Raw genomic sequence first — 23,175 nt, 5'->3', positions numbered from 1 at the left:
GGGCCGACAAACTGGGCAATTTTTTGGCAAATCAAAATCAGCAATATCTGTGCTACACATTATGCAATTTTCTATTAACAAGTAGCTCATTTTCTGCCTCACCACACTGATGTTTTTATATGTTCGCCCATAAGGAAGATGAAATAATGACGGGAAAATGTTGAAAATATGGGAAGATTATGTAGAATGCGCACACACTGCTGGATATTGGGAGATTGATGCAGGGATTTTCTGTCTTGGACAAACAATCAGATAATGGAAGGAATGCATTTTGGGACTTTTTTTTTACCCATTTATCGGTGAAATGCAGAAATCATCGTTCATACACACGACACAATAAACCATGGCGATTACACAAATATTGGCCCAATAATTGTATAGTGTGTACCTAGGTTAATAGTTCATGTTTTACAAATCTGCTAGTTGGTGCACAAGTGTAGTCATTACTTGCTAAAAGAGTTAATTATTTCACTTGTGATGCTGAATAGATCTGTAAAACGTGCACTGTTAGGGGTCCCTGGGGACTGGAGTTGTAAGACAATGATCTACTGTATCATACAATACTCAGCACATTCTGGATAACTGCTAATTAATTTGTTGGGTCCCTTATTTATTGTAATCAAATATAATTTTTTATCAGTCCATTGACCCCATAACCACTTGCACTTATGGTTAAGCAGCAGTATCTTTTGGACAAAGTCTTTTAACTCACAGTTGGTGTACTCCAGTGACCTCGTCCCACCACGCTGACCACAAGGGCAGTATATACGATTGCATTAGACAAGTAGATGCCAGTGACTGTGCAATGCCATGGTGTAACCAGCTTTAATGGTTCCATATGGACTTTACACATTTCTTATTGCTCACCTGGGATTTTGCTCCTGGGGTCATTGGCACATTGAAGTTATTCAGGTCCCATATGAAAACTTCAGAATCATTGGCTCCCGAAGCCAGAAGATTGTTCTGTAAATGATAATTATATGGACTGAATTAGCAGAATGACCAACACGTTCTTGCTTCCTTAATACTGACAATTCTACAGAGAAGTAAAAGAATCTACATTTCTGCAGTAACACACAGGAACGGACGAATGTAACTGATCCAGCTTCTATATATAGCTAGGCAGCTGTATTTCAGCCTAAATGGCTCATAAGAAATGTTACTGGATCAATAAAGTGAATTATGAATAATGTAGAATCCCAACAGTAATAAGACTACTGGTATTTATGGATGGTCTCCCAGCAGTACCTGAAATGGGTTTAGGTCAAGAGCACGGACGGGGCCGGTATGTTTTCCATTCTTTGTGATAACAGGATCTTTCCCAGATGCCAGAATTTGTGAGGCACTGTACAGTGTTATCTCTCCATTATCTCCTCCACCTACAATCACTCCGGACGTTCCAGCTGAACCTCCTTCAAAGCTACCCCAGATTATCTTGTGAAACCTGCAGGAACATGTGGTAGAGACGAATAATTCAGTTTTAGATCTAAATAAATATCGTTTTAGAACACACACAAATTGTGTGTAATCTATATGGCAGTTTAGGGGACCTGCTGAGAGGACTTCCATAATATACAACAAATACCCAAATAAATAGCATATCGGACGTTGGGTATCATTCGTTTTTAGCTAAATATACTAAAACAGAACTCATGTAGTCGTTTAATTAAAAGTGTTAAGTCTATCCTAACGAGTGTTATTTTGGAATGTCACATTCCCCACCTATACTTCGCTTAATGCACCATTCATAGTCAACCACTAGCAGTGCATGTGCTGGATGTCTCCCTAGTTCCTGGCTGTAAGTGGTTGCTCTCTAACCTCCAGCCCTTCTTCACACACCTGGCTAATTATAATGCGTTAGGTACACTGTGATAGTACTTCCAATACTACAATCTGTTGTGCCCAAATTTCACATAATGTCCCAGCTTTAGTGGCAGCAGAGCCAGAGTACAAGAGGGCCATTAATCCTAGAGCAAAAGAGCTTACAGCTGGGACCACAGGAGCCTGTAGCAGCCAGAGCTAGACAATGGGTATAAGTGATGCATAGCTGGTAACCACTATTAACAGAAAGCACTTTGCACAGGCTGATGGAACGTGGATATTTTGTAAAGGTTGATGCGACCTGGAAATGAAGGTGGTAAAGTCCTTTAATACCCCATTTACACCAAAATTCCAGGTCTGACCCGGGATTTGGAACACAGTTCCACCCCAGATTAGACCCAGGACAGACGCCTTTCATAATGCTGTTATTCCCAGGTCAGTGCTGTTCACACTGGACCTGGGTCTGCCGTGACCAGGGTCTTCTGGCGTTGCGGTGAATGCTTAAAGAGGATGTAATCTCCAAGCGCCACTGAAGCTGGCCAATCAGGTAGTCATCGTGATCCGGGTCGCACCGTTTACACTGCAGGGTGACACAGGAACGACCAGTGTCCAACCCTGCAAGTTCCCCATGTTGGATCCCTGGGTCAATAGACCCTGGTTGAGACATTTCCACTAACAAAAATCCCGGGTTGATACACGTTCATGTGCAAAAACCCGGGATTTTCGTGTCAGTGTAAAAGGGGTATAATAGTGTAGTAATTGGCAAAGATGTTCAAGCACTGAATAAACAGAAGGCAGAGATTAACATAATATTGATACATGTAGTAGGTCTTTTTAGGCATTATAGTATTAACCCTTGAATAGGTGATGAAACATAAGAAAAATAGTGATCCTACATGTCTAAGACAATAGGTGATCCCGTTAGAAAAACCGTTACCATATTTCCCCTCATACCTGCTGGATGCTGGGTACACCCCTTTTCTTTTCATGTCCGGATGAGGGTCCCCAAAGTCCACCTCAAATATCTCAAGGGCCGCATTGGTGTTGAAGGATGCATCAAGCTGTTGTGCAGAGGTACCTAAAAGAAAATACACAATGTTTAGGACTGCCAATTCCCAGGTGAGGTGTAACAACTCTGGTCATTTCTAATAAAATTAGGTTCAGCAATTACAAAAAAGTGACTGCAATAGTGACAAATGAATGTACATATTTTGAGCAATGAATGGGTAAATGAAACAGTAAAGTCAGATAGAAGGGACTGGACTATTCTATCACAGTATGGTGCATGGTGCGTGCATGTGGGGGAACATCCATTAAAGAATAGACAAAACATGTCCTGCTGCTGTAAGAAGAAATATTAAATGAATCATATTTTACTGTCAGGCATTCTGTTTCTGTAACCCTCGTATTGCACTAGCTGAACTGTAACCTTAGACCTGAAATGTATATCCAACAACTTTTTATTTAGAGGAGCAGCGATTTAGGGGTGGGAAAAAAGGGACATATACTGTACCTGTAGCTATGTAAATTGGGTGCTGTTTGGCTGGGCTCCAAGCTTGGACCGCAGATCGTTCAATTTCTTTCAGCTTCATTTTCTGCTGTATAACAGTGTAGTAACATAAAGTGTTCAATCCAATAAGGCACAATAGCAACAAATACAGAATACATATTTATACATACTACAAGCCTCGGTCTTAAATAGAACTATAAAGGTATATTATACAGTATCTAACTTAGGGTTACAGTGGTTATAAGAGTGATTTGCCATCTCATACCACTTTCAGTCTTCGGAAGAATGCCCTGGAGGATTGTATACTGCATTCCTATCAAAGTAATATACAGGTAATGATGGATATTCTATGAAGGCAACTGCATAGTTACATTAAGTGCACACAACAACAAAAAAGAACATGCGGACAGTACTATCATTGTGTTTAGGTGTAAGATTTTCATTAAACCACAGTAACTAATTACAGGTGGAGTCTCCCATATCCAAAATGCTTGGGGTATTTTGGATATTGGAATATATTCTGTATTTTGGAACAATTGCATACCATAATGACATATCTTGGGAATGGGACCCAAATCTAAACACAGAAAGCATTTATGGTTTCATATACACCTTACACACAACCTGAAGGTAATTTCATACAAGGGCCCTCATTCAGAGCCGTACGCTCTGAGCAGAGCGCACGCTCTGAATGAGGGCCGCCCTCCATAAAAATGGAGCGTCCTCCTGGACGCTCGTATAGCTGTGGGTCACCACCCACAGCCTATATGAGCGTGCAGTTTGATGGCCGCGATGGTCGTGACCATCGCGAACATCGAAACTGCGAGCCGGAGCCTGCGGTTGAGGTTTTCAACCGCAAACTCCGGAGTGATTTTGGCTCTATCAGAGCCAAAATCACTCCCACTGACATCACTAGTGATGTCAGTGGGCCGGCTTCTGACGGGAGGCGTTCCCGTCAGGGAGCCATGCCCCCGGCACGCCCACCAAAGGGGGCGTGCTGTCAATCAACATCGACAGCACGCCCCCTTTGATCAGACACAACGAGCGAAGGACTTTCCTTCGCTTGTCGCGTCTGGCGCATGCGCACGACGGAGCTCCCTCAGTCGTGCGCATGCTCAGTGCAGAACATCGACCCACTTGCGAGCGGACAGCCGCTCGCGAGTGGGTCTGAATCAGGCCCAATGTTTTTAATAATTTTGTGCCTTATACAAAGTCGGTCTACACTGTACCAGCAAAAAGCAAAGGTTTCACTATTTCAGTGATATGGCAGGGACTCAACCTGTACACACTAGCTTTCATTGTTTAACTTACAAGGGAGGCAATTAGGGTTTTAGTGTACTAAAACAAGAGATATGGTAAGAACTTACCTTTGTTATCTCTGTTTCTACGAAGTCCATAGGGTCCACAGGGTTGACCTTGGGGTTATAGCTGGAACAGGATCCATGGGCACCACACAGTTAAGCTTTTAGCTCCCAGGATGCACTTGGGTCCTCCTCTATACCCCGCCCCCGAGCCACAGGCACCCCAGTTGGTAAGCAGCCTAGGCCGGAGGAGAATATGGAACAGAGAGAAGGAAGACTGGAACACACAAGAAACCATACTCACAGCAATAGGAGACGGAAAACCGGTGACCAGCCACACAGCCCATTTGAAGCCAGGTGCGTCAGGGCGGGCGCCCTGTGGACCCTATGGACTTCGTAGAAACAGAGATAACAAAGGTAAGTTCTTACCATATCTCTTGTTTTCTACTTCAGGGTCCATAGGGGGTCCACAGGGTTGACCTTGGGGATGTCCCAAAGCAGTACAACTAAGGGCGGGGACGCTCCTGTGCTGAAAGGAGTACCCGGCGCCCAAAGGATGCATCCTGAGAGGCAAAGGTGTCAAACGCATAGAACCTCAAAAACGTTTGAATTGAAGACCAAGTGGCCGCCCTACACAGCTGAACAGCAGAAGCGCCACGTCTAGCAGCCCAAGAGGGACCCACAGAACGAGTGGAATGAGCCTTAACAGAGGCTGGCACAGGTAAGCCCTCCTGTGCATAAGCCTCACAAATAACGGAACGAAGCCAACGGGCTAACGTTTGTTTGTTGGCAGGCCAACCCCTCTTGTGAAAACCAAAGAGGATAAACAAGGAATCAGACTTCCTAACCGAAGCCGTCCGGTCTACATAAATTCTAAGCGCCCGGACCACATCTAAGGAAGTCTCACCAGCTGAAAGATCAGGGGACTGAAAAGCTGGCACAACAAGTTCCTGATTAATATGGAACTTCGAGACCACTTTGGGCAAAAACTCAGGACGAGTGCGGAGCACCGCTCTGTCCTGGTGAAAAATTAGGAAAGGAGGGCGACAGGAAAGCGCCCCCAATTCAGACACCCTCCTGGCCGAAGCAATTGCCAGGAGAAAAACCGTCTTAAATGTCAGCCACTTGAGCTCCACCGCCTCAAGAGGCTCAAACGGAGGACCCTGCAGGACCCGTAGCACCACCGCCAAGTCCCAAGGAGCCACCGGAGGCACAAAGGGAGGCTGGATCCTGATAACACCTTGGAAAAAGGTGTGAACGTCTGGTAGTATTGCAATCCGCCGTTGAAACCACACGGACAAGGCGGACACATGAACCTTCAGAGATGCAAGGCGTAAGCCGAGATCCAATCCTGACTGAAGAAATTCCAAGATCCTAGAAACTCGGAACACCTGAGGATCATAAAGTCTGGACTCACACCACTGAAAGTAAGTGTGCCACACTCTGTGATAAATCCGTGCTGAAGCAGGCTTGCGTGCCCTGAGCATCGTACCAATAACCGAACTGGAGAAGCCCCGAGACCTCAAGACGGCTGTCTCAAGAGCCACGCCGTCAAAGACAGCCGACCCAGATCCGGGTAAAGGCAGGGCCCCTGAGACAACAGGTCCCGACGTTGAGGAAGAAGGTACGGAACGTCGATGGAGAGGCTCCTCAGATCGGAGTACCAAGGACGTCTGGGCCAGGCCGGAGCTACCAGCACGAGCATGCCGCCGTCCTGCTTGAATTTCCGCAGAACCCGAGGAAGCAGGGATATCGGAGGAAACAGATACGCCAGGTGAAACGTCCATGTCAGCGACAGCGCGTCCACCAGACTTGCACCTGCGTCTCTTGTCCTTGACCCGTAAACGGGCAACTTGTGATTGTGACGGGAGGCCATCAAGTCCAGCTCCGGCAGTCCCCACCTGTCCACGAGTAGCTGAAACACCTCTGGGTGAAGCGACCATTCCCCGGGATGCACGTCGTGACGGCTGAGGAAGTCCGCCTCCCAATTGAGGACTCCGGGGATGAAGACCGCCGAGATCACTGGAATGTGACCCTCCGCCCAAGACAGGATACGAGACACCTCCGACATCGCTGCCTGACTGCGAGTTCCGCCTTGGTGATTGATATACGCCACCGTGGTGGCGTTGTCGGACTGCACCTGTACCGCCCTTCCGTGAAGAGCGGGGCCGGACGACTGCAGGGCCTTGTATACTGCCCGCAGTTCCAGGATGTTGATGGGGAGAAGTGCTTCTTCCGCTGACCAACGACCCTGAAGCGACAAAGAGCCGGTCACTGCCCCCCAACCCCGGAGACTGGCATCCGTCGTGAGCAGGACCCAGTCCGGGACCCAAAATGGGCGCCCCTCGACCAGATGAGCTGTCTGAAGCCACCAAGCCAAAGATAGCCGAACGTCCGGAGACAACACCAGCACCTGAGAGCGGATCCGGTGAGGTAACCCGTTCCATTCTGATAGAATCAGCCCCTGCAGGGGCCGGGAATGGAACTGGGCAAATTCCACCATGTCGAATGTCGACACCATGGACCCCAGAACTCTCATAGCCGAATGGACCGACAGGCGGCAACGGCTCAGGCAACTGCGTATCCGCAGCTGTAGTGAGGCGACCTTCTCCGGAGTCAGGAAGATCCTTTGCTGACGCGAATCCAGCAGGGCTCCCAAATGAACCATCCGCTGTGATGGAATCAGGGAGGACTTTTTCCAATTTATCAACCACCCGTGTGCTTGCAGGCAAGCGATCGTCAGGTGGAGATGTTGAAGCAGTACCTCCGGGGAGCTCGCCAGCAACAGGAGGTCGTCCAGGTACGGCAGCAGCCGTACATTCTGGTTCCGAAGATGTGCGGCCATGACCGCCATAATCTTCGTGAACACCCTCGGTGCCGTGGAGAGACCAAAGGGTAGCGCCCGGAACTGATAGTGGTGTTGAAGGATAGCGAACCTCAGATACCGCTGGTGTGAAGATGCTATCGGAACATGGAGGTAGGCGTCCTGGATGTCCAGGGACACCATGTAATCCCCCGGTTCCATCGCCAGAATGATGGAACGTAACGTTTCCATCCTGAACTTGGGAACTCTGAGGAATTTGTTCAGAGACTTCAAGTTGAGGATAGGGCGATGAGAACCACTGGGTTTCTGCACCAGAAACAGAGACGAATAATACCCCGTCCCTCGTTGTGATAGAGGAACGGGAACAATGACCCCTGCTTTCAGCAAGGACTCTATAGCCTCCTGAACCTGTAACGCCTTGGTCTTGTCCTGAGAAGGACTTGTGCAGAAAAACTGGTGGGGTGGTCTGTGCCGAAAAGACAGGGCGTACCCCTGGGAGACCACTTCTCGAACCCAGGCATCCGTGGTGGTATTGTGCCAGCACTGGGCAAATAGAAGAAGTCGGCCTCCCACTCTGAGGTCCCCCAGAGGGAGGCCCGTCCCATCAGGCCGCAGGTTTATCTTCCTGCTTGGAAGAAGGGCGCCGAGCACTCCAGGCTTGCTTCTTGGGTTTAGAGGCCGTCTTACTCGCAGACTGTCTCGGGAAGGACTGACCTTTCGCCTTACCCTGAACCCGAAAGGAACGAAAAGCCGAACTCCGAACCTTAGCAGGCAGTGCCGCCGAAGGGAGGAAGGCCGACTTGGATTTAGCCAGGGTGTCCACTATTTTGTCCAAGTCCGGACCAAATAGTAATTCCCCATTGAAAGGTAAGGCCTCCAGACCTTTCTTTGAATCAGAGTCCGCTCTCCAGGACCGCAACCATAAGGATCGGCGGGCAGACACCGCTGCAGCCGATACCCGCGAGGTCAGCAGACTAGCATCTAAAGAAGCTTCTCCAATGTAAGAAGCGGCGTCCCTCATTTGTCCCAACAACGCCCGCTGGACATCCGGAGCGTCGTCCGGGAAGGTATCTTCCAATGCATTGGCCCACCCCTCAATGGCCTTGGCCACCCAGGAAATGGCCATGGACGGTCGGGCCACCGCCCCGGAGAGGGAGTAAATAGACTTTAAGCAAGTCTCAACTTTCCTGTCCGTGGGATCCTTCAGCGAGGATATCGACGGTAATGGTAAGGTGGCGCCCCGAGTTAAACGGGTGACATGGGAATCCACCGCCGGTGGAGTTTCCCATTTTTTACAATGTGCCTCAGGGAAGGGGTAATTAGAAGCCAACCGCTTCTGAGGAAGGAATCTCTTACTGGGCGCCTGCCAAGCTACCGCCATATGATCCGTCAACTGATCAGACAGGGGAAACACCGCAGAAGCCACCTTAGTTTTTTTGAAACTAGGAAACTTCGACCTAGGAACCGGTGCCTCATCCTCTATAAGAAGAATAGCTCGCACCGCCCTAACTAGTGCTCGCACATTAATGGACGACTTGGTATCCATTTCCTGGACCGAGGCGTCCGAGTCAGTGTCATCAGGGACCTCCCCATCATCTGAGGAACCCTCTGAGTCCGATACCTGAGCAGCCCGTGCCATGAGTGGGCGTTTAGAAATCCTAGAAGGCATGTCAGTCTGCAACATTGACTGAAAAGCCGAGGAAGCGGCCGCCAAATTTTGCACGGAGTTGGAGAGCACATCCACCCATGGTGGAGGCGTCGCCATAGGGGCCTGAAAAGGTACCACAGGCTGCTGCGGCACAGGGGAAGCCTGTATATACATAGGCAACCCCCCAAAGGGACCAACTGATTGAGACCCAGGAGGACTCCGCAATAACTGCGGGACACCCGGGGAATGGGGGATGGTCGGCTGGGGCACCGCCCTAGTAGGGAGAGCAGTCGGGACCGACAGACGGTCCGCAATAGACACCAGCACTTGAGAAAACATCGCCCACGGTGGTTCCTGCGCCAGAGAAGGTCTGGATGGGCCAGGAGCCACCTGGCATCGACTACACAGGCCATCCTGTGACAAATCCTCCCTATCTACTCCTGCAGAACAGCGTCCGCAGGAGGCCAACACCGGAGCCACTGAGCGCTCAACCTCCTCGTCTGACATGACAGAATATATTATATATCTGGCACCAGGGTAGAAGTAAAACGCACTCACCGGTGTGCTGAACAACAGCCCACAATATGGCACTGAGTAGCACACAACTGTATGTGACGGACCTCACAAATACGTGATCTATATAAGTGAGGTCAGTAGAAACGCCCCTCCCCCACACACCTGCAGGGCTTGTAGGAGAAGTAAAGGGATAGGTATAAGCTGACAGTAAGCGGAAAATAAGCACAGACAGGCAGCACTAGCAAAAAGTCACATACCATGCAGGAAGATATACTCACTGCACCTTTACACTACAATCAACCTAACCAGATTCAGTGTCTGGGAGGGCTATAGTGCTGTGTATGCTGTCCTTAATCAGGGGAGAGGTACACAGGGGGACCGGTCCGCGTGCTCCCTGAGATCTGCGCTGCCACTGGGAAAATGGCCGCTGGAGACCTCAGAGGAGGAGTGGCCGAGGAATCTGCAGCTCAGCGACGCCAGACTGCGTGCTGAAAGGCGCGCTGAGCTGAGGGGAGGAGCCGCTGACAGGGAAGGCTTTCTCCCCTGGCTGGCCATAACCCCAGGGATGCTGGCTTCCCGCTTGCCGGTTATCCCTGGTGGTCTAGTGGTCCCACGGGTTATGGGGGGGGCCCGCCGCCACTGCCAGCAGCCTCCGGTCTGTCCCCCGGACCGGAGGCTAAAGGACTGCATTTAAGGCATTCCGCGCGCCACCGCTAGCCAGCGACGCGCGGCTTACCTGAATCCCCGGCGACTCCGGCAGCAGTCCTGGGAGGTAGACAGAGTCCGGCTAGTACGGACTCTGCCCTCCCGCCGCGATCCCCAGATCAGTACTGGCGTCGCGGCGCCAGTCGGGGATCAGAGCGGCAGCGTGGGCGTCTGTACAGACAGCCCTTCGCTGCCGTCTGTAGTAAAAATAGATTAAAAATAAATAAAATTTAACTTAAAATAAAAGCTTTTGGGGGCTGCTCCTGCAGCCCCCCTGCGCGGTGACCGACTCCGGCCGGGCACCAGCTTACACTGGGGTGCCTGTGGCTCGGGGGCGGGGTATAGAGGAGGACCCAAGTGCATCCTGGGAGCTAAAAGCTTAACTGTGTGGTGCCCATGGATCCTGTTCCAGCTATAACCCCAAGGTCAACCCTGTGGACCCCCTATGGACCCTGAAGTAGAAAATGTAATTATTTGATGATGTTGGGGCTCATAAGTAATGGAGATTACTGATTGTAAAGTGATTAAAATATTAATTATATTGAATGGTGTTATTATGATGCTGACATAGGAATTAGTTTATGAGGAAGGGTTAATTATTGATGTGGGATACAGTAAATTGATCAAAAATACTTTGGATAACATAGCAGTCACTGGTGCTCTCTGCATTATACGGCAGTCACTGGTGCTCTCTGCATTATATGATGGTTGATTCACTTATACATTATCAGCATATTCTGTAGCAGTTTTCAACTGGGGCTCCCTGCATGACCTGGCGGGTCCCTGGGGCTCCCTGCATGACCTGGCAGGTCCCTGGGGCTCCCTGCATGACCTGGCAGGTCCCTGGGGCTCCCTGCATGACCTGGCAGGTCCCTATATTCAGTTGTGCTTTGCAGCTGATACTGCCTGTATTGCATGATGGTCACTGATGCTGCCTTTATTGAATGGTTGTCAGTGAAATGCTCTGTGGTGGCCGGACTGTGTAGTACAGGCAGCGATACTTACCTTTGAGTTTTAAAAAACAATGGAGCATGCGTGCATAATTTAAAAGTGAAGACATCCCAGGATAAATGCAGCAGGTGCTGGCACCTTAACACAATGGGACTAAAAATGGGTTTTGCGCTAGACCTACAAACATTTCAGTTTTTACAACATTGAAGCTGTATTCAAGCATGCCAAGGGTGATGGGTGTTGGATAAACGCTGAGTCTTTGCTCCGTTTGACAGAAGCTTCACTCCCTGACTCTACTTAAGGCTATATCCACATAAAATGTATTGTTCTACCAACATACTTGCAGCTGTACTGATACTATGTCAGAGACATAAGCGGTTATGTAACTAGTCAACACGGAGCATTAACTGAGGAAATTGCACAGCCTTAAGAAGCTGATATTTTGCCTGGACTTGTAACCTTAAGGTGTCGTATAACTAGAATTGTAACAGAGGTTTTGCCTGGACACCCATTCTGAGGATTTTGAAGGAATTCTGGAATTATCATTTTGCAGGGACTGCGAGTGCAAAAGCATGCACGCATCCACAATGATTACAAGTCATTCACCACATGTATGGTCAAAGTATTCTATCAAAGGAATAATAATACACAGGTTGGCTCTGTAACCTGTCGTATACTTAATTACTTGTAGTTTGCATCATATTTATTCATTTTAATGTGTCATTGTAACTTTCATTAATTTAAAAGATGTTTAGAGCCTGATGCAGAGTAATGGTGCGTACACACGGGACGACCGACAACGATATCGATGTATGATCTCCCAGGTGTGTTGGACGATCGATATCGATCATCCAGCACACCACCAATACACCAACTACTACCCTATAGTAACCTGGTCGATATCGACCACGTTGGCCTGCATGCACGGTCGGTGGACGATATAAATATCGTCCATTATGTGCCAGCGCATCGCAGGTCATTGGGCACCGAAAAAAGCACGGTATGATCGATATCATTCATATCGTCCATTTTAATCGGACAGTGTGTACGCACCTTGAGAACTACACCAGTTGGGATAATGTATCTTGTATGCCCAGTAAAATGTTTACACACACATGCACAGATTTGCACAATTCTGCCCCTAGTGACTGTTTGCAGCTGGATAGGTGCTGGAGTTTTAAGGCTAATTATTTGTGGCTGGTCAGTGGTAGGTGCAAATTGTGGAGCCACTGACATGCAAGTTCCTAAAACTCAATCTATAACATAACTCCCATGCAGTGATGTGCCATATTAGAGAGGTTTTAGCACTTTTGTTGTCAACTAAAATCCAAAGCATTTGCTGCAAAATAAAATAAATGGATGCAAGTGGTACATAAGTGTATGTGATGTATGCCTGGGGTAAACCATGTGTGTATGCTACTGTTGCCAGCAGGAACGTATCTTTACATACAGATGTGTACTTACTACGCTTTGCTAAAATCCAAAGACTTCTCTATTTTTCACCAGTGACTGATACAGTGGAACGCAATGCTCTTGGTGGTTCGTAATGTGCGAGTTCTCTAAAAAGATTCCCGTTTCTCTATATTAAATATGCAAGATAATTACAAACATTCCAAATAAAATAGCTAAATAAGCAAAAAAGTATTCTAAATCTACTTTTCGCAAATATTCTGCTAAAGTAGCAAAGGCCTTTAAGACTACTCAGTGTCTATCCATAAATTTAACAATGCAGCTAAACATGGAAAATTATGTTGTACATGTAATGCAATGATCTATGACATACTTCACAAACAACAATGTATGACAAAATGATTTCCATCTGTAGCCGCATTGTCAATGTTATAAATAGACCTCAACAGTAACGGTCAATGTTCTTCGCTAAAATGCTGCTACTTTTTGCTAATTTGTTTAATTTTAAATATAGAGCAGTAGAGCAGCAGTGCAAAAATACACTTCCTTAGCGGGAGATGGTGGAGCACACCATTTCACTCTACTGAGCTTTTCATATGGTCACTGCTGCTTGTGCATCCAATTTGCATCACCTTGCGAATAAGACGCATTTGAACGTAAAAAGTTGCATGTAAAAGACGTTCGGCACTATCTAGTCGCACATGTTTTCACGCGACTTGTAGAGTACGGAGGTAAGAAGTACTGTATATGGACACATCTGTACTTTACGAAATCAGCTTTTGGTCCCAGGGTGTGCATAGAATAAGCCAAAGTGCACAGGGGGTGCAGTTGAATAGATGCATCCGATCCAGAACAAAGGGCGATGTTCACATAGGACTTCCCATCGTTGGAAGCGGACAGATTTGTAACTGCACTACTGTAAGTGCGACTCAGAATCAGGCACTTTGATATGTGCTGGACTGACCATACAGGTTCACGGATGTCAAGATTAGTTGCATACAGTAAAACACATGTTTTATATATCAGGACCTAATTAACATTGCCAAATCCTAACATTTATTAAATATAAACTCATATGGGCAATAAGCCTTAACAGATACTATATTTAACCATAAATATAACATGAAGAAGCCATGTGAGAAAACCAAGTACACCTCATGATCCAGTAGCTTGCAGAAACACCTTTAGAGAGCAACAACTTGAAGTGATCAGTTTATGAATGATTTAATTACTCTCCTAGGATATTTTGACCTGATTTTTTTTATAGCACTTCCGTATTTCATTATGTTTAAGCTCGCTTATAAACAGCTCTTTTACGGTCCTGCCACAACATTGAGCGATGAGATCTTTTTCAGCCATATGGTTGGATTTTTGCTGGTGTGCTTAGAATCATTGTCCTATTAGATGACCCAGTTATGGTCAAGATTCAGCTGTCCATCAGATGATCTTACATTTTCCTAAAAAGTTCTCTGGTATAGAGAGGAGTTCACAGGGGTCTCAAAGACTTTGGAGGCAACATTGTCCTGCAACTGCAAAGCAACCCCAAATCAGTATCAATCCACCACCATACTTGTGGGCTGCAAACCCTCTAAAATACAGTTTATGGGGTTTTCCAGATTGTCAGCAAGTAGACATACTGTGTTGCTTTTCCAAGCCAGTCACTAACTGATTGGTTGAATCCTTCTAAACCACTTAGTAGGCTGTCCTTTGGCCTCCTGGAACTCCCAGGAGGCCACACACTGGAGGGAATCAGTATGATTCCCTGTAGCAGCAGCCCGACAGCTGAACAGATCACGCCAGAGGCAGCCCGACAGCACTGGAAATCCCGATCGTCCTAAGGTAAGTAATCACTAGCCTAACCCCCCCCTAACCCTCCTTAGGGGTGCCTAACCCTAACCTCCCCTCTGTAAGTGCCTAACCCTAATCCCCCCTGTAAGTGCCTAACCCTAACCCCCCCCTTCCCCGCTGCCTAAACCCAAGTTCCCCGGGGGGGTGCCTAACCCTAACCCTCCCCCTAGCCCTCCCGGGGGAGTGCCTAACCCTAGGTCCCCCCCAGGGTGCGCTAAACCTAACCCTATCCCCCCGCGGCTGTCCGCTCGCGGCACCCGGCATCTTTTCGAACGGGATGCCGGACCCCTGTCTCCCGGCGTCTGGAAAATTACAAGCGTCTAGATATAGACGCCTGTCATTTAACCCACGCCGGGATGAAGCAGTCGGGAAGCCGGCTGTCGGGATCATGTCAGCCGGTTTCCCGATTGCATCCCCTCCATACAAACTCATAAGAACATTTCCAGATCAGCTGGGAGGGCCTACAATGATGCAGAAGCAAAACACCAGTGCTGAGTGCTGCAGCAGTCTCCACTAGTCCACCAGGCAGAGGGATATCTGGCACTGCCACTCACTTGTCATTGAACTTGGAACTGGAAGAGCAGCAGCCTATCATGACAGGTGAATCTTGGGTCTCTGTAGCTGCCCTCATTAGATCACCAGGTAAGTGTACAACTGTACATGATTTTTAACTTATCAATAGTCATCAGTGCCAGATTACCCACTATGCATGTGCCTAGGGGTGCCACTGGCTGGGGGCGGCACAGCAGTCCCTATGCACCAGAGCTATTCAGTGCTCCAATTGAACCATAGCAATTTGGATACAGAACAAAGACCAAATACCCCATAATGCATCAGGGGGAGTCTCCGGAGCAGATGCATGTGCAATTTGGAAGCCTGAAAGAGGAGGTTCTTAGCCAGCGATAGAAGCCTGCAAAAGGCCAAAAGGAAAAATAAACAAAACAAAGAAAACGCCACTGGAGGAGTTTCGCCTGAAGGCCATGAGGGGTAGGGCGCCCAATAATATTGTGCTTAGGCCTGATAGTTAAATTTTTATTCAAATGATGCATTGTGTGTCTAACACATTGTTAAAAGGGGTTGGGTTTGAAATCCCGGCTGTCGAGATGCCGCTGGTCAGAATACAGACAGCGGCACCCCAACAGCCAGAATCCCAACCCCCATAGGAACGAACGGTAAGTGTTTTTCTAACCCTTACCCTCCCCGGTGCCTAACCCTAACATCCCCCCCAAGTGCCTTAGTCTAACCTCTCCCTCCCCGCACCCTAAATCTAACACCCCTTCCCCGGTGCCTAAACCTAACCTCACCCCCTAGTGCCTAAACCCAACCTCCCCCTCCCTGGACTCTAATCCTAACACTCCCTCCACAGTGCCTAACCATAACCCTCCTCCTAGTGCCTAACGCTAACCCGCACCCTAACACCCCGATACTTACCTTCGGTGTGCCGCTGGTCGAGATACTGGTGCCAGGATCCCGACCTGTCTGGATTTCAGCACCGGTATTTAGACTGTCGGCATCCTGCATGCCGGGATGCCAACTACATCCAGTTAAAAGATGTCCTGTAAAATTACAGGGATGGGAAAGAATGATCTGGGCAAAGTTGGTCTGAGGCTTATGTGGTGATTGCTATATTTTATGAAAGCCGAATATAACCTTTCTACAGAAAGACTATACATCTCTACTTGATTTACTTAACATTTTTGGGAAATTGCCTAATAAACTTTTCCAGACCGATGAGTACAACAATGTTTCTGATATCACCAGCAAAAAACAGGAAGAGATCCATGCACAATTTTCTTATATCACTGAAGGTCTTTTCACCTTGTCATGTAGTTAACAAGAATGTTCCAAGCCAATCTGCCAAAGGTACTGCTTTCATATAGAGGAGGTAGCACTCAGGGTTGGACTGACCCACAGGGGTTCAGGGGAAATCCCAGTTGGGCCCCACTGCATGAGGACCCCACCCCTCCTCTAGGGGTGGAGCAGGCTCATGGATGAACTTGAGTGCCTTGTTTGTTTCTAGGGAAACTACACCAAGATTATCCCTCCTGCCAATCTAAGTGGGTGGTCCTGACATACCCCTGTCCCCTCTTTTATAAATGGGCCCTGTTTTTTTGCATGTCCTCTCTAATGGAGGTCCAAGTCCCTCTGTTGTGGCTGGCCACACCCCCTAAGCTTGGGTCCTTTCTGTCCCAGTGCGACATTGGTAGTACTTCCTGATGAAGTGCAATGGATTAGCAGCACCTGCCTTAAATTATCTTCTTTACGGATATGAAAGAGTTAAGTGTACTTAATTTTTTAACACGTGGTTTGTTCACGTTTGTCTTTATTTATTGAACATAAAATAGGCCAAGTTAAAACTGTTTTGGGTTGTCACGAGATTACGTTTATAAAATGTAGAATTTAGATGCCCATTTATTAATGAACGCATCTGCAATGTGATCTGGACGCGATACTAGTGCCCATTATCGTATTGCAGGATGCAATCATAGAAATGAACCCGTAGGGAAAGGGGCTCCGAAAGCAGCCCGTCCCTGCGACGAGCCGGGAGTGAAGTGACCGCGTCAGTGTTCTCATCACTCCTGTGCCGGGGATCCGGCGCATCTGTGGTCTGCAGACCACACGTTCGGCGGCCATTGCCAGGTGAGGGTTCCTGAGAAACCATCTCCAGGGTAGTTATGCAACATGTTATTGTAGCCCATAGGCTACAGCGGCTTACGCCTTCTTCAGCTGCGTGAACTTGGTAAATCTGACAGCATTGCATTCCCCATAGTAACCTATGGTCGTTACGGTGCTGGCGTAAATGGAAATATTAGAGATCTCCGTTTCAATCCCTATATAATACATTTGGGGGATACTTCATATTTGCGGGTATCCCCCAAAAACGTGTGTTTTCGAAGAATACACCGCAAATATTAAAATGATAAATGGGCCCCTGAGCGTGGACTAAAATATCACAGATTTGAAATAGTGAGTACTTTTTTTTCACACTACTGTATTTCATTTCACATAGCACGTTACACTTCTGACATTTTATATATATTTTTATATAACAGGTCAACACAAAACAGCCCCTGAGGACATTGCAGAGGTTTGTGAAGTGGACTTTCGTCTGGCCTAGCAATTAACGAGCTTGTAACCTAGATATGTGCAGCCACTAGATGCCCTATGGCAAAGGATTTGAAAGGAGCTCTGCCAAGTCATCCATTTGGAGGAGATTCGGGCACTCTCCTTTTGCAGATCAGCCTTCCAAGAAAATATTTCAAAGTGCTTCTGAGTGCCAAGAAGCTTCTCATAGTCTCTGCTGAAAAATCAGGACCATCATTAATCATTTTAGTTCAGTCAGATATCTAGTTCTTAATCTTAGAGATACCCATCATAGTATAGATTAATAAAGTAAGGAAAGCAGTCTCTAAACACCCTCATAATCACTGGGCTATCCTAAAGCACTAAGATTTGGGACCGCTGACGACAAATTGACCTAACACAATTATACTGATATTACACACACACAAGTGCACAGAGATAAGGAGAGGAATAGAATTAAAATGTAAAATCTTATACACATTTATTGTTGGTTCAGCTCAGGACAACATATTTCTGCTTGCCAATCCTTCAGTACATTTATGGATACTACCCATGAATTAAAGATAATAAAAAATGTGGCTTGTTGCTAACTACAATACTACAAATCACAAAGGCCATCCCTGACTTTTAATTGATACTATTTTCTGTTTAATATTTTTTGGAAATACCCTGAGGCACAGCACACTGTTTGTAGTAGGGTTCTTAACCAATCTATGATGGCAGGTTCAACGCACTTGTTTTAGCTTCGTGACCAGGGATTGTAAGGACTTAGCCTTCTGGTGTTGTTGTTACGTAGTGATAATGATGTCATCATTTTGGTTAAACACAGCAGAGAGGAGTTTTCCCACCCTCCATCCTGCTTCACATATAGGGCCATATTCAATTTGAGGCGAAAACCCGTTATCGACGATAAATTATCGCCGATGATGTAATTTTCGCCTATTCTCATTATCCCCGTATTCAATTACATTGACTTTTCGCCGGTGCGAAAAGTCAATGTAGAAAAACAGGGATAATTTTTCGCCAGCCTTTAGCAGGCGAAAAAAAGTCTAGAATTGGGGCTTAGGGGTGCAGGCTTAAAAAAAAAATAAAATAGCATGCACCCCTGGGAGTGGTCATTAAAAACGATCTGTGTCAAAAAAAAAAGTAAAAAAAATAAAATTAGGGACACCCAAAAAAAAATAAGTTCAATTTTGGGGTTAAAAAAAAAATATGGGGAACAAGTTTTAAACTAACGATATAAATTCTGCAGGGGTTCGCAAGTACGCGGCAGGTGTTTTAAAGAATGCAGGTGGTAGTGGCAGGTGCATTTTTGAAGCATTTTAAAAATGCACCTTATGGACTTAAAACTATGCTTGCACCCATTTTCAAGTACCCCAAATTTGATGTACCTAGTTTTTTTTTGTAAAAAAACAAAACAAAAACTAAGCGCTCTTCTTCACCCCTTCTTCCCTGTCGGAAAAAACACCTGCCGCGGCTATTTAAAAACCACACTTACCTTCCGCAGGCCAAAACATGGGTACCCATAATGATCCCCCATGTCAGGACATCATTAGGGGGGTACCTGGATGCTTTTCCGAAAATTCCCGAATTTTTCACAATACCTTTCCGCCGGGTCCCATTTTCGCAGCTTTCAAATTGAATATGGGGATAAAACGGGCACGCGCCCAATACTTTATCCCCGTAAAACCTCCGATGTGGAGGGAAAAGTCCAGCACGGACTTTTCGCTCCAATATTGAATACCCCCCATAGTCTCTCTGTATTGCTGTAACTCTACTTATTACAGCTCATGATACAGTAGTGCTTCCTTTTTGGTTACTGAGGGGATACATCCACCCATCCATAATACAAGTCAAATAACTTACAGGCTTATTACTTGTCACAGCATTGATGTTTAACTACAATACTCACTTTTTTTTTCTTTTCCTCCATTCAACAACAGGTATTTTTGTATAGTATTTGTTAAAAGGTACCGGTTTCCATTGACACAGTTACATAATTTGCAAAACTGACAAAAGATACAGGTCTATTGACTTAAGTGCTATATAAATTTGAATTGATTTGTTCCATAGGGAGGCAAAACAAAATCCCTAGTGTGACATTTGCTGTTGTAGCTTCATTAGGAGGAGGACTCTTCTAGACCCCAAAAATAGGACTTCCAAGGATCATTCATCCCCACAATGCCATCTACAAATTATGGCTATAGGGATTACTCTTTAAGTCTAAGTGAATTTGCCATGTCTGGCACATATGGTAAGGGGTTTTATAGTTTAACCACCTCCCGGCAAAAAACACATTCCTATGCTTAAGGTGAAACAGCCTTTATTCTGGTCTTGTCTGGTTCTTGGTACAAAAAGTTTGTTAGATAAGTCTTTGTACTGAGCTTATTAAACATAATTTTTCAGGAGTGATCGGATAATTACAACAGATTACTAAAAAGCATTATACATGTATTTGTTGTTACACTGGTGTAGTATTTTACTACCCAAGGAAAGAAGTGGGCCAAGTAGTACCAGAGAGGAGCAGAAGGACTGAAGATGAGAGGGTGTGGGGTGGAGCTGATAAAGGGGAGACCAACATATTGCTAATATATTGCAAATGAGACAAAAAATGGATATCGGGCTGAAATAAGAGGAGTCCCTTGTTAGGAAAAAAAAAAGTAGTGGAAGAATGGCATTTTTGATGCGCACGAGACACAAGAGTGCGAGTGTTATAGTTTTCAACAATGCTCAGTGATATTTCTGAATCACGTAGTGGGCTACTAAAAGAAAAAAAAAAATCTATTAAATATATGTGCCGGGTTTTACTGATGCAAGCTCATAGGGGTCAAAGGGGTCTATTCAGCAACAGTGACGATGCTGCCCAGAATATTATCGGGCAACATCGTCACGATTTTTTAGCAATTATGATAAAATACGTAAGTAATTCAGCATTATTTTGTGCAGGGACAGTGGTTGCGGTAACACGCTGTCCCTGCGATGCCACAAAAGGGATTGTTTTCGGGATTCCGACAACAATCCCTTCTGTGTGTTCCCTGCGCATGCTCAGTCATGCGCTTGGGAACAGTCTCCGTCCTGGTTTCCCGGTGACCGCGGAGGGTATAAGTACAGCTTTAGCCTCCCGAAACTGATTGACATGTGTATGCAGGCTTTATACTAGCCTGTATACAAGTATATTTATGTGCTTTTATACTTAACATTTATATATAAATGTTAAGTATAATCACACATAAATATACATGTATACAGGCTAGTATAATGCCTGGATACACATGTCAATCAGTTTCGGGGGGTTTAAAAGCCTCTAGAGTGACTTACCTGCCGCCGATCACCGGGAAGCAGGGACAGAGCCTGGGTGGGCTTACAAAATGCTGCAGGGACTTATGGGAAAATTCCCCTCTGTTCCTGCAGTTTTCAGGAAATTTAAGTATTTTCTTCATATAACGCCATTCTGAGATGGCGTTATATAAAGGAAATATTTATTAAGTGATTTAACACTTTTTGCTTTGCTGAATAGCAAAAAGTGTTAGAAAGCACTGTAGAGATCAATGGCCTAATCCCTACAGTGCGGTATTCAGCGAGATGGGAATTAGTGAAGATAATTGCGTTATCTTCTCCATTATCCCCTTGCTGAATTGGGGATTTACATAAAAAATACAGAATTCATATTTTCCGTATTTTTTATATAAAAAAAAAATCAATGCTGAATAGACCCCAAAGTCTCTCCAGAAGGCAGTGATAACAAACATCTGTGTCGGTGTGCCTAATTAATTTATTGGTGCATTTGGCCACCTCAGGTATCAAAAGAGAAAGTAGTAGGAGTTCTTGAGAATCTGGGATCCGTAATCCTATGATGGTGAAGATCAAACTCCTGACATAAGCCCAGAAGAGGATAGAGTTGAGCAATCCCACAAATGTACTAAATACCACCTATTATAGAACTTGTATTGATTTTCATTGTCAACCCAATTAGCCTAGCCCCCTTAATCTCCTGCAGTTAGCTGCCCTGAACATAGGACGTTACCATGTTTTTGCATAAAGTACAGAGGAGTTTCTACATATGCACAGAGATTCCAATATTGACATCAACCTGGGGAAAGTGCTCAGCCTCTGCTGGTACGGGTACCCATATGACAGTTGAGAAGAATACAAAGCTTGCTGGGCATATTCAATGCTCATCTATATCTTGACACCAAGGAGGGATATACACTGGGCAACGCAAGTTGCGATGCAGTATTTCTTTTTTTATGGGAAATATAAAATCCCTATTTGAAGTGTGCTTATTTGTTATCCTTCTGGTCTTTGATTTTCCCACAACGAGGGTGTCCCTAGGTTCATAAATAGTAAAGACTGCCATGTGCGTGCACGGCTGAATTAGCCCAAGTATGGTGCTCACTTTGTGCAGTATTTTGGTGAGGGCGTCAGTTAGGGTATCAGTATAATAATAGTTGTTTGAACCTAGATCCATGGAGCCATAAAAGATGGCTAAAGCAGGCTCAGCTGAGAACAAGGTGGGAGGCAGGATTTATCACTTTAAATCAAGATCTGAAACAGCCATTAGGGAAAAATAGTTTTTCTATGGCATGATGACCCTTTTAGATCGTACAAGTCTGAGGTTGTTGGTACATTTTGGCAAACTTCTCCGGAGCACAGAGAAAAACCATGGTCTGTTAGGCTGTCAGGCCACGTCACTCCCCCAACCCCATCTAAACTTTATTAAGTACCTTGTAAGGCATCTTTATTCCCACAAGTAAACATAAATCTCAAACATCTCTTTCAAACTTAATGCTGGCCATACACCTGCACGACCGGAGCTCCCTGGCAGTCCAGGCAGCATATTTGTTGTTTTTCTTAACACGGGATCTGTCGTATGATCCATCCTGTGCCTCACATGCTCATTGGGAAACAGTCATTGAAATGACTTGAATTGCTGCACGATGGATCGTATGAACAAAATAAATGGCACGATCTGCACACGATACGATGGACAAGATGTGCTGCACATCTGATCATAAGATCCGATTATAGGAGCCACGGGTGCGCGCATCGGATCGTATCTTACCAAAACAATACACGATTTTCACAAGATCCATCTTATGACTCATCGAAAATCGGGCAATCGGCCCGAAAACGTGCAGGTGTATGGCCAGCTTAACCCTTCTCTGTAGAGAGTTCCTATCCTACTCTGTACAAAGTAGCTTAGGGTCAGCAACAAATATGAACAACTTACATTCTAGGTAATTTACAATCATTATTAAAAAACGTACAGGGACAAATAATGATCCCTGTCGTATGCTATGAATAACTTTCCTCAGGTAGTGAACAGTATGTATAAGTGCTAATGTGAACAATTAAATTTAATTACGTATAATTAAAACATGCAAGCGAGTCCCCAGAACAACATATTTAAAACAATTCAGAGTTAAGAAAAGAACTCTGATTTTAATGTAAGTGTAATCAGCTGCAGTCATGAAGACCACATGATATACTTTCAGAAGGGTTTCTTAGAGAATAGAAAATATCTGCTGCTTGTCAGCAAGTGCCAGCTCACCAAATA

General features: G+C 45.9%; 1 protein-coding gene across 5 annotated transcripts in view; it reads right to left on the bottom strand.

Annotated features, from left to right (window-relative positions):
* Window positions 1-23,175, bottom strand: part of SEC31B (SEC31 homolog B, COPII component) — a 187,181-nt gene that overhangs the window by 143,114 nt on the left and 20,892 nt on the right. For 4 of the 5 annotated variants that reach the window (XM_088475642.1, XM_088475644.1, XM_088475645.1 and 1 more), the window contains exons 2-5: window positions 3,335-3,419; window positions 2,776-2,899; window positions 1,249-1,444; window positions 868-963 (exon numbers count right to left, since the gene is read on the bottom strand). In XM_088475642.1, the coding sequence (XP_088331768.1) occupies window positions 868-963; window positions 1,249-1,444; window positions 2,776-2,899; window positions 3,335-3,419 (501 nt within the window). The remainder of the gene's footprint in view (window positions 1-867; window positions 964-1,248; window positions 1,445-2,775; window positions 2,900-3,334; window positions 3,420-23,175) is intronic. The other variant, XM_088475643.1, reaches the window with a different exon arrangement.

Source organism: Taudactylus pleione, unplaced genomic scaffold (assembly GCF_031769625.1).
Source record: "Taudactylus pleione unplaced genomic scaffold, aTauple2 ptg000016l, whole genome shotgun sequence".
Taxonomy (NCBI): domain Eukaryota; kingdom Metazoa; phylum Chordata; class Amphibia; order Anura; family Myobatrachidae; genus Taudactylus; species Taudactylus pleione.
Note: the sequence above shows the minus strand (reverse complement) of the source record. Positions and strands in the feature narration are given on the sequence as shown.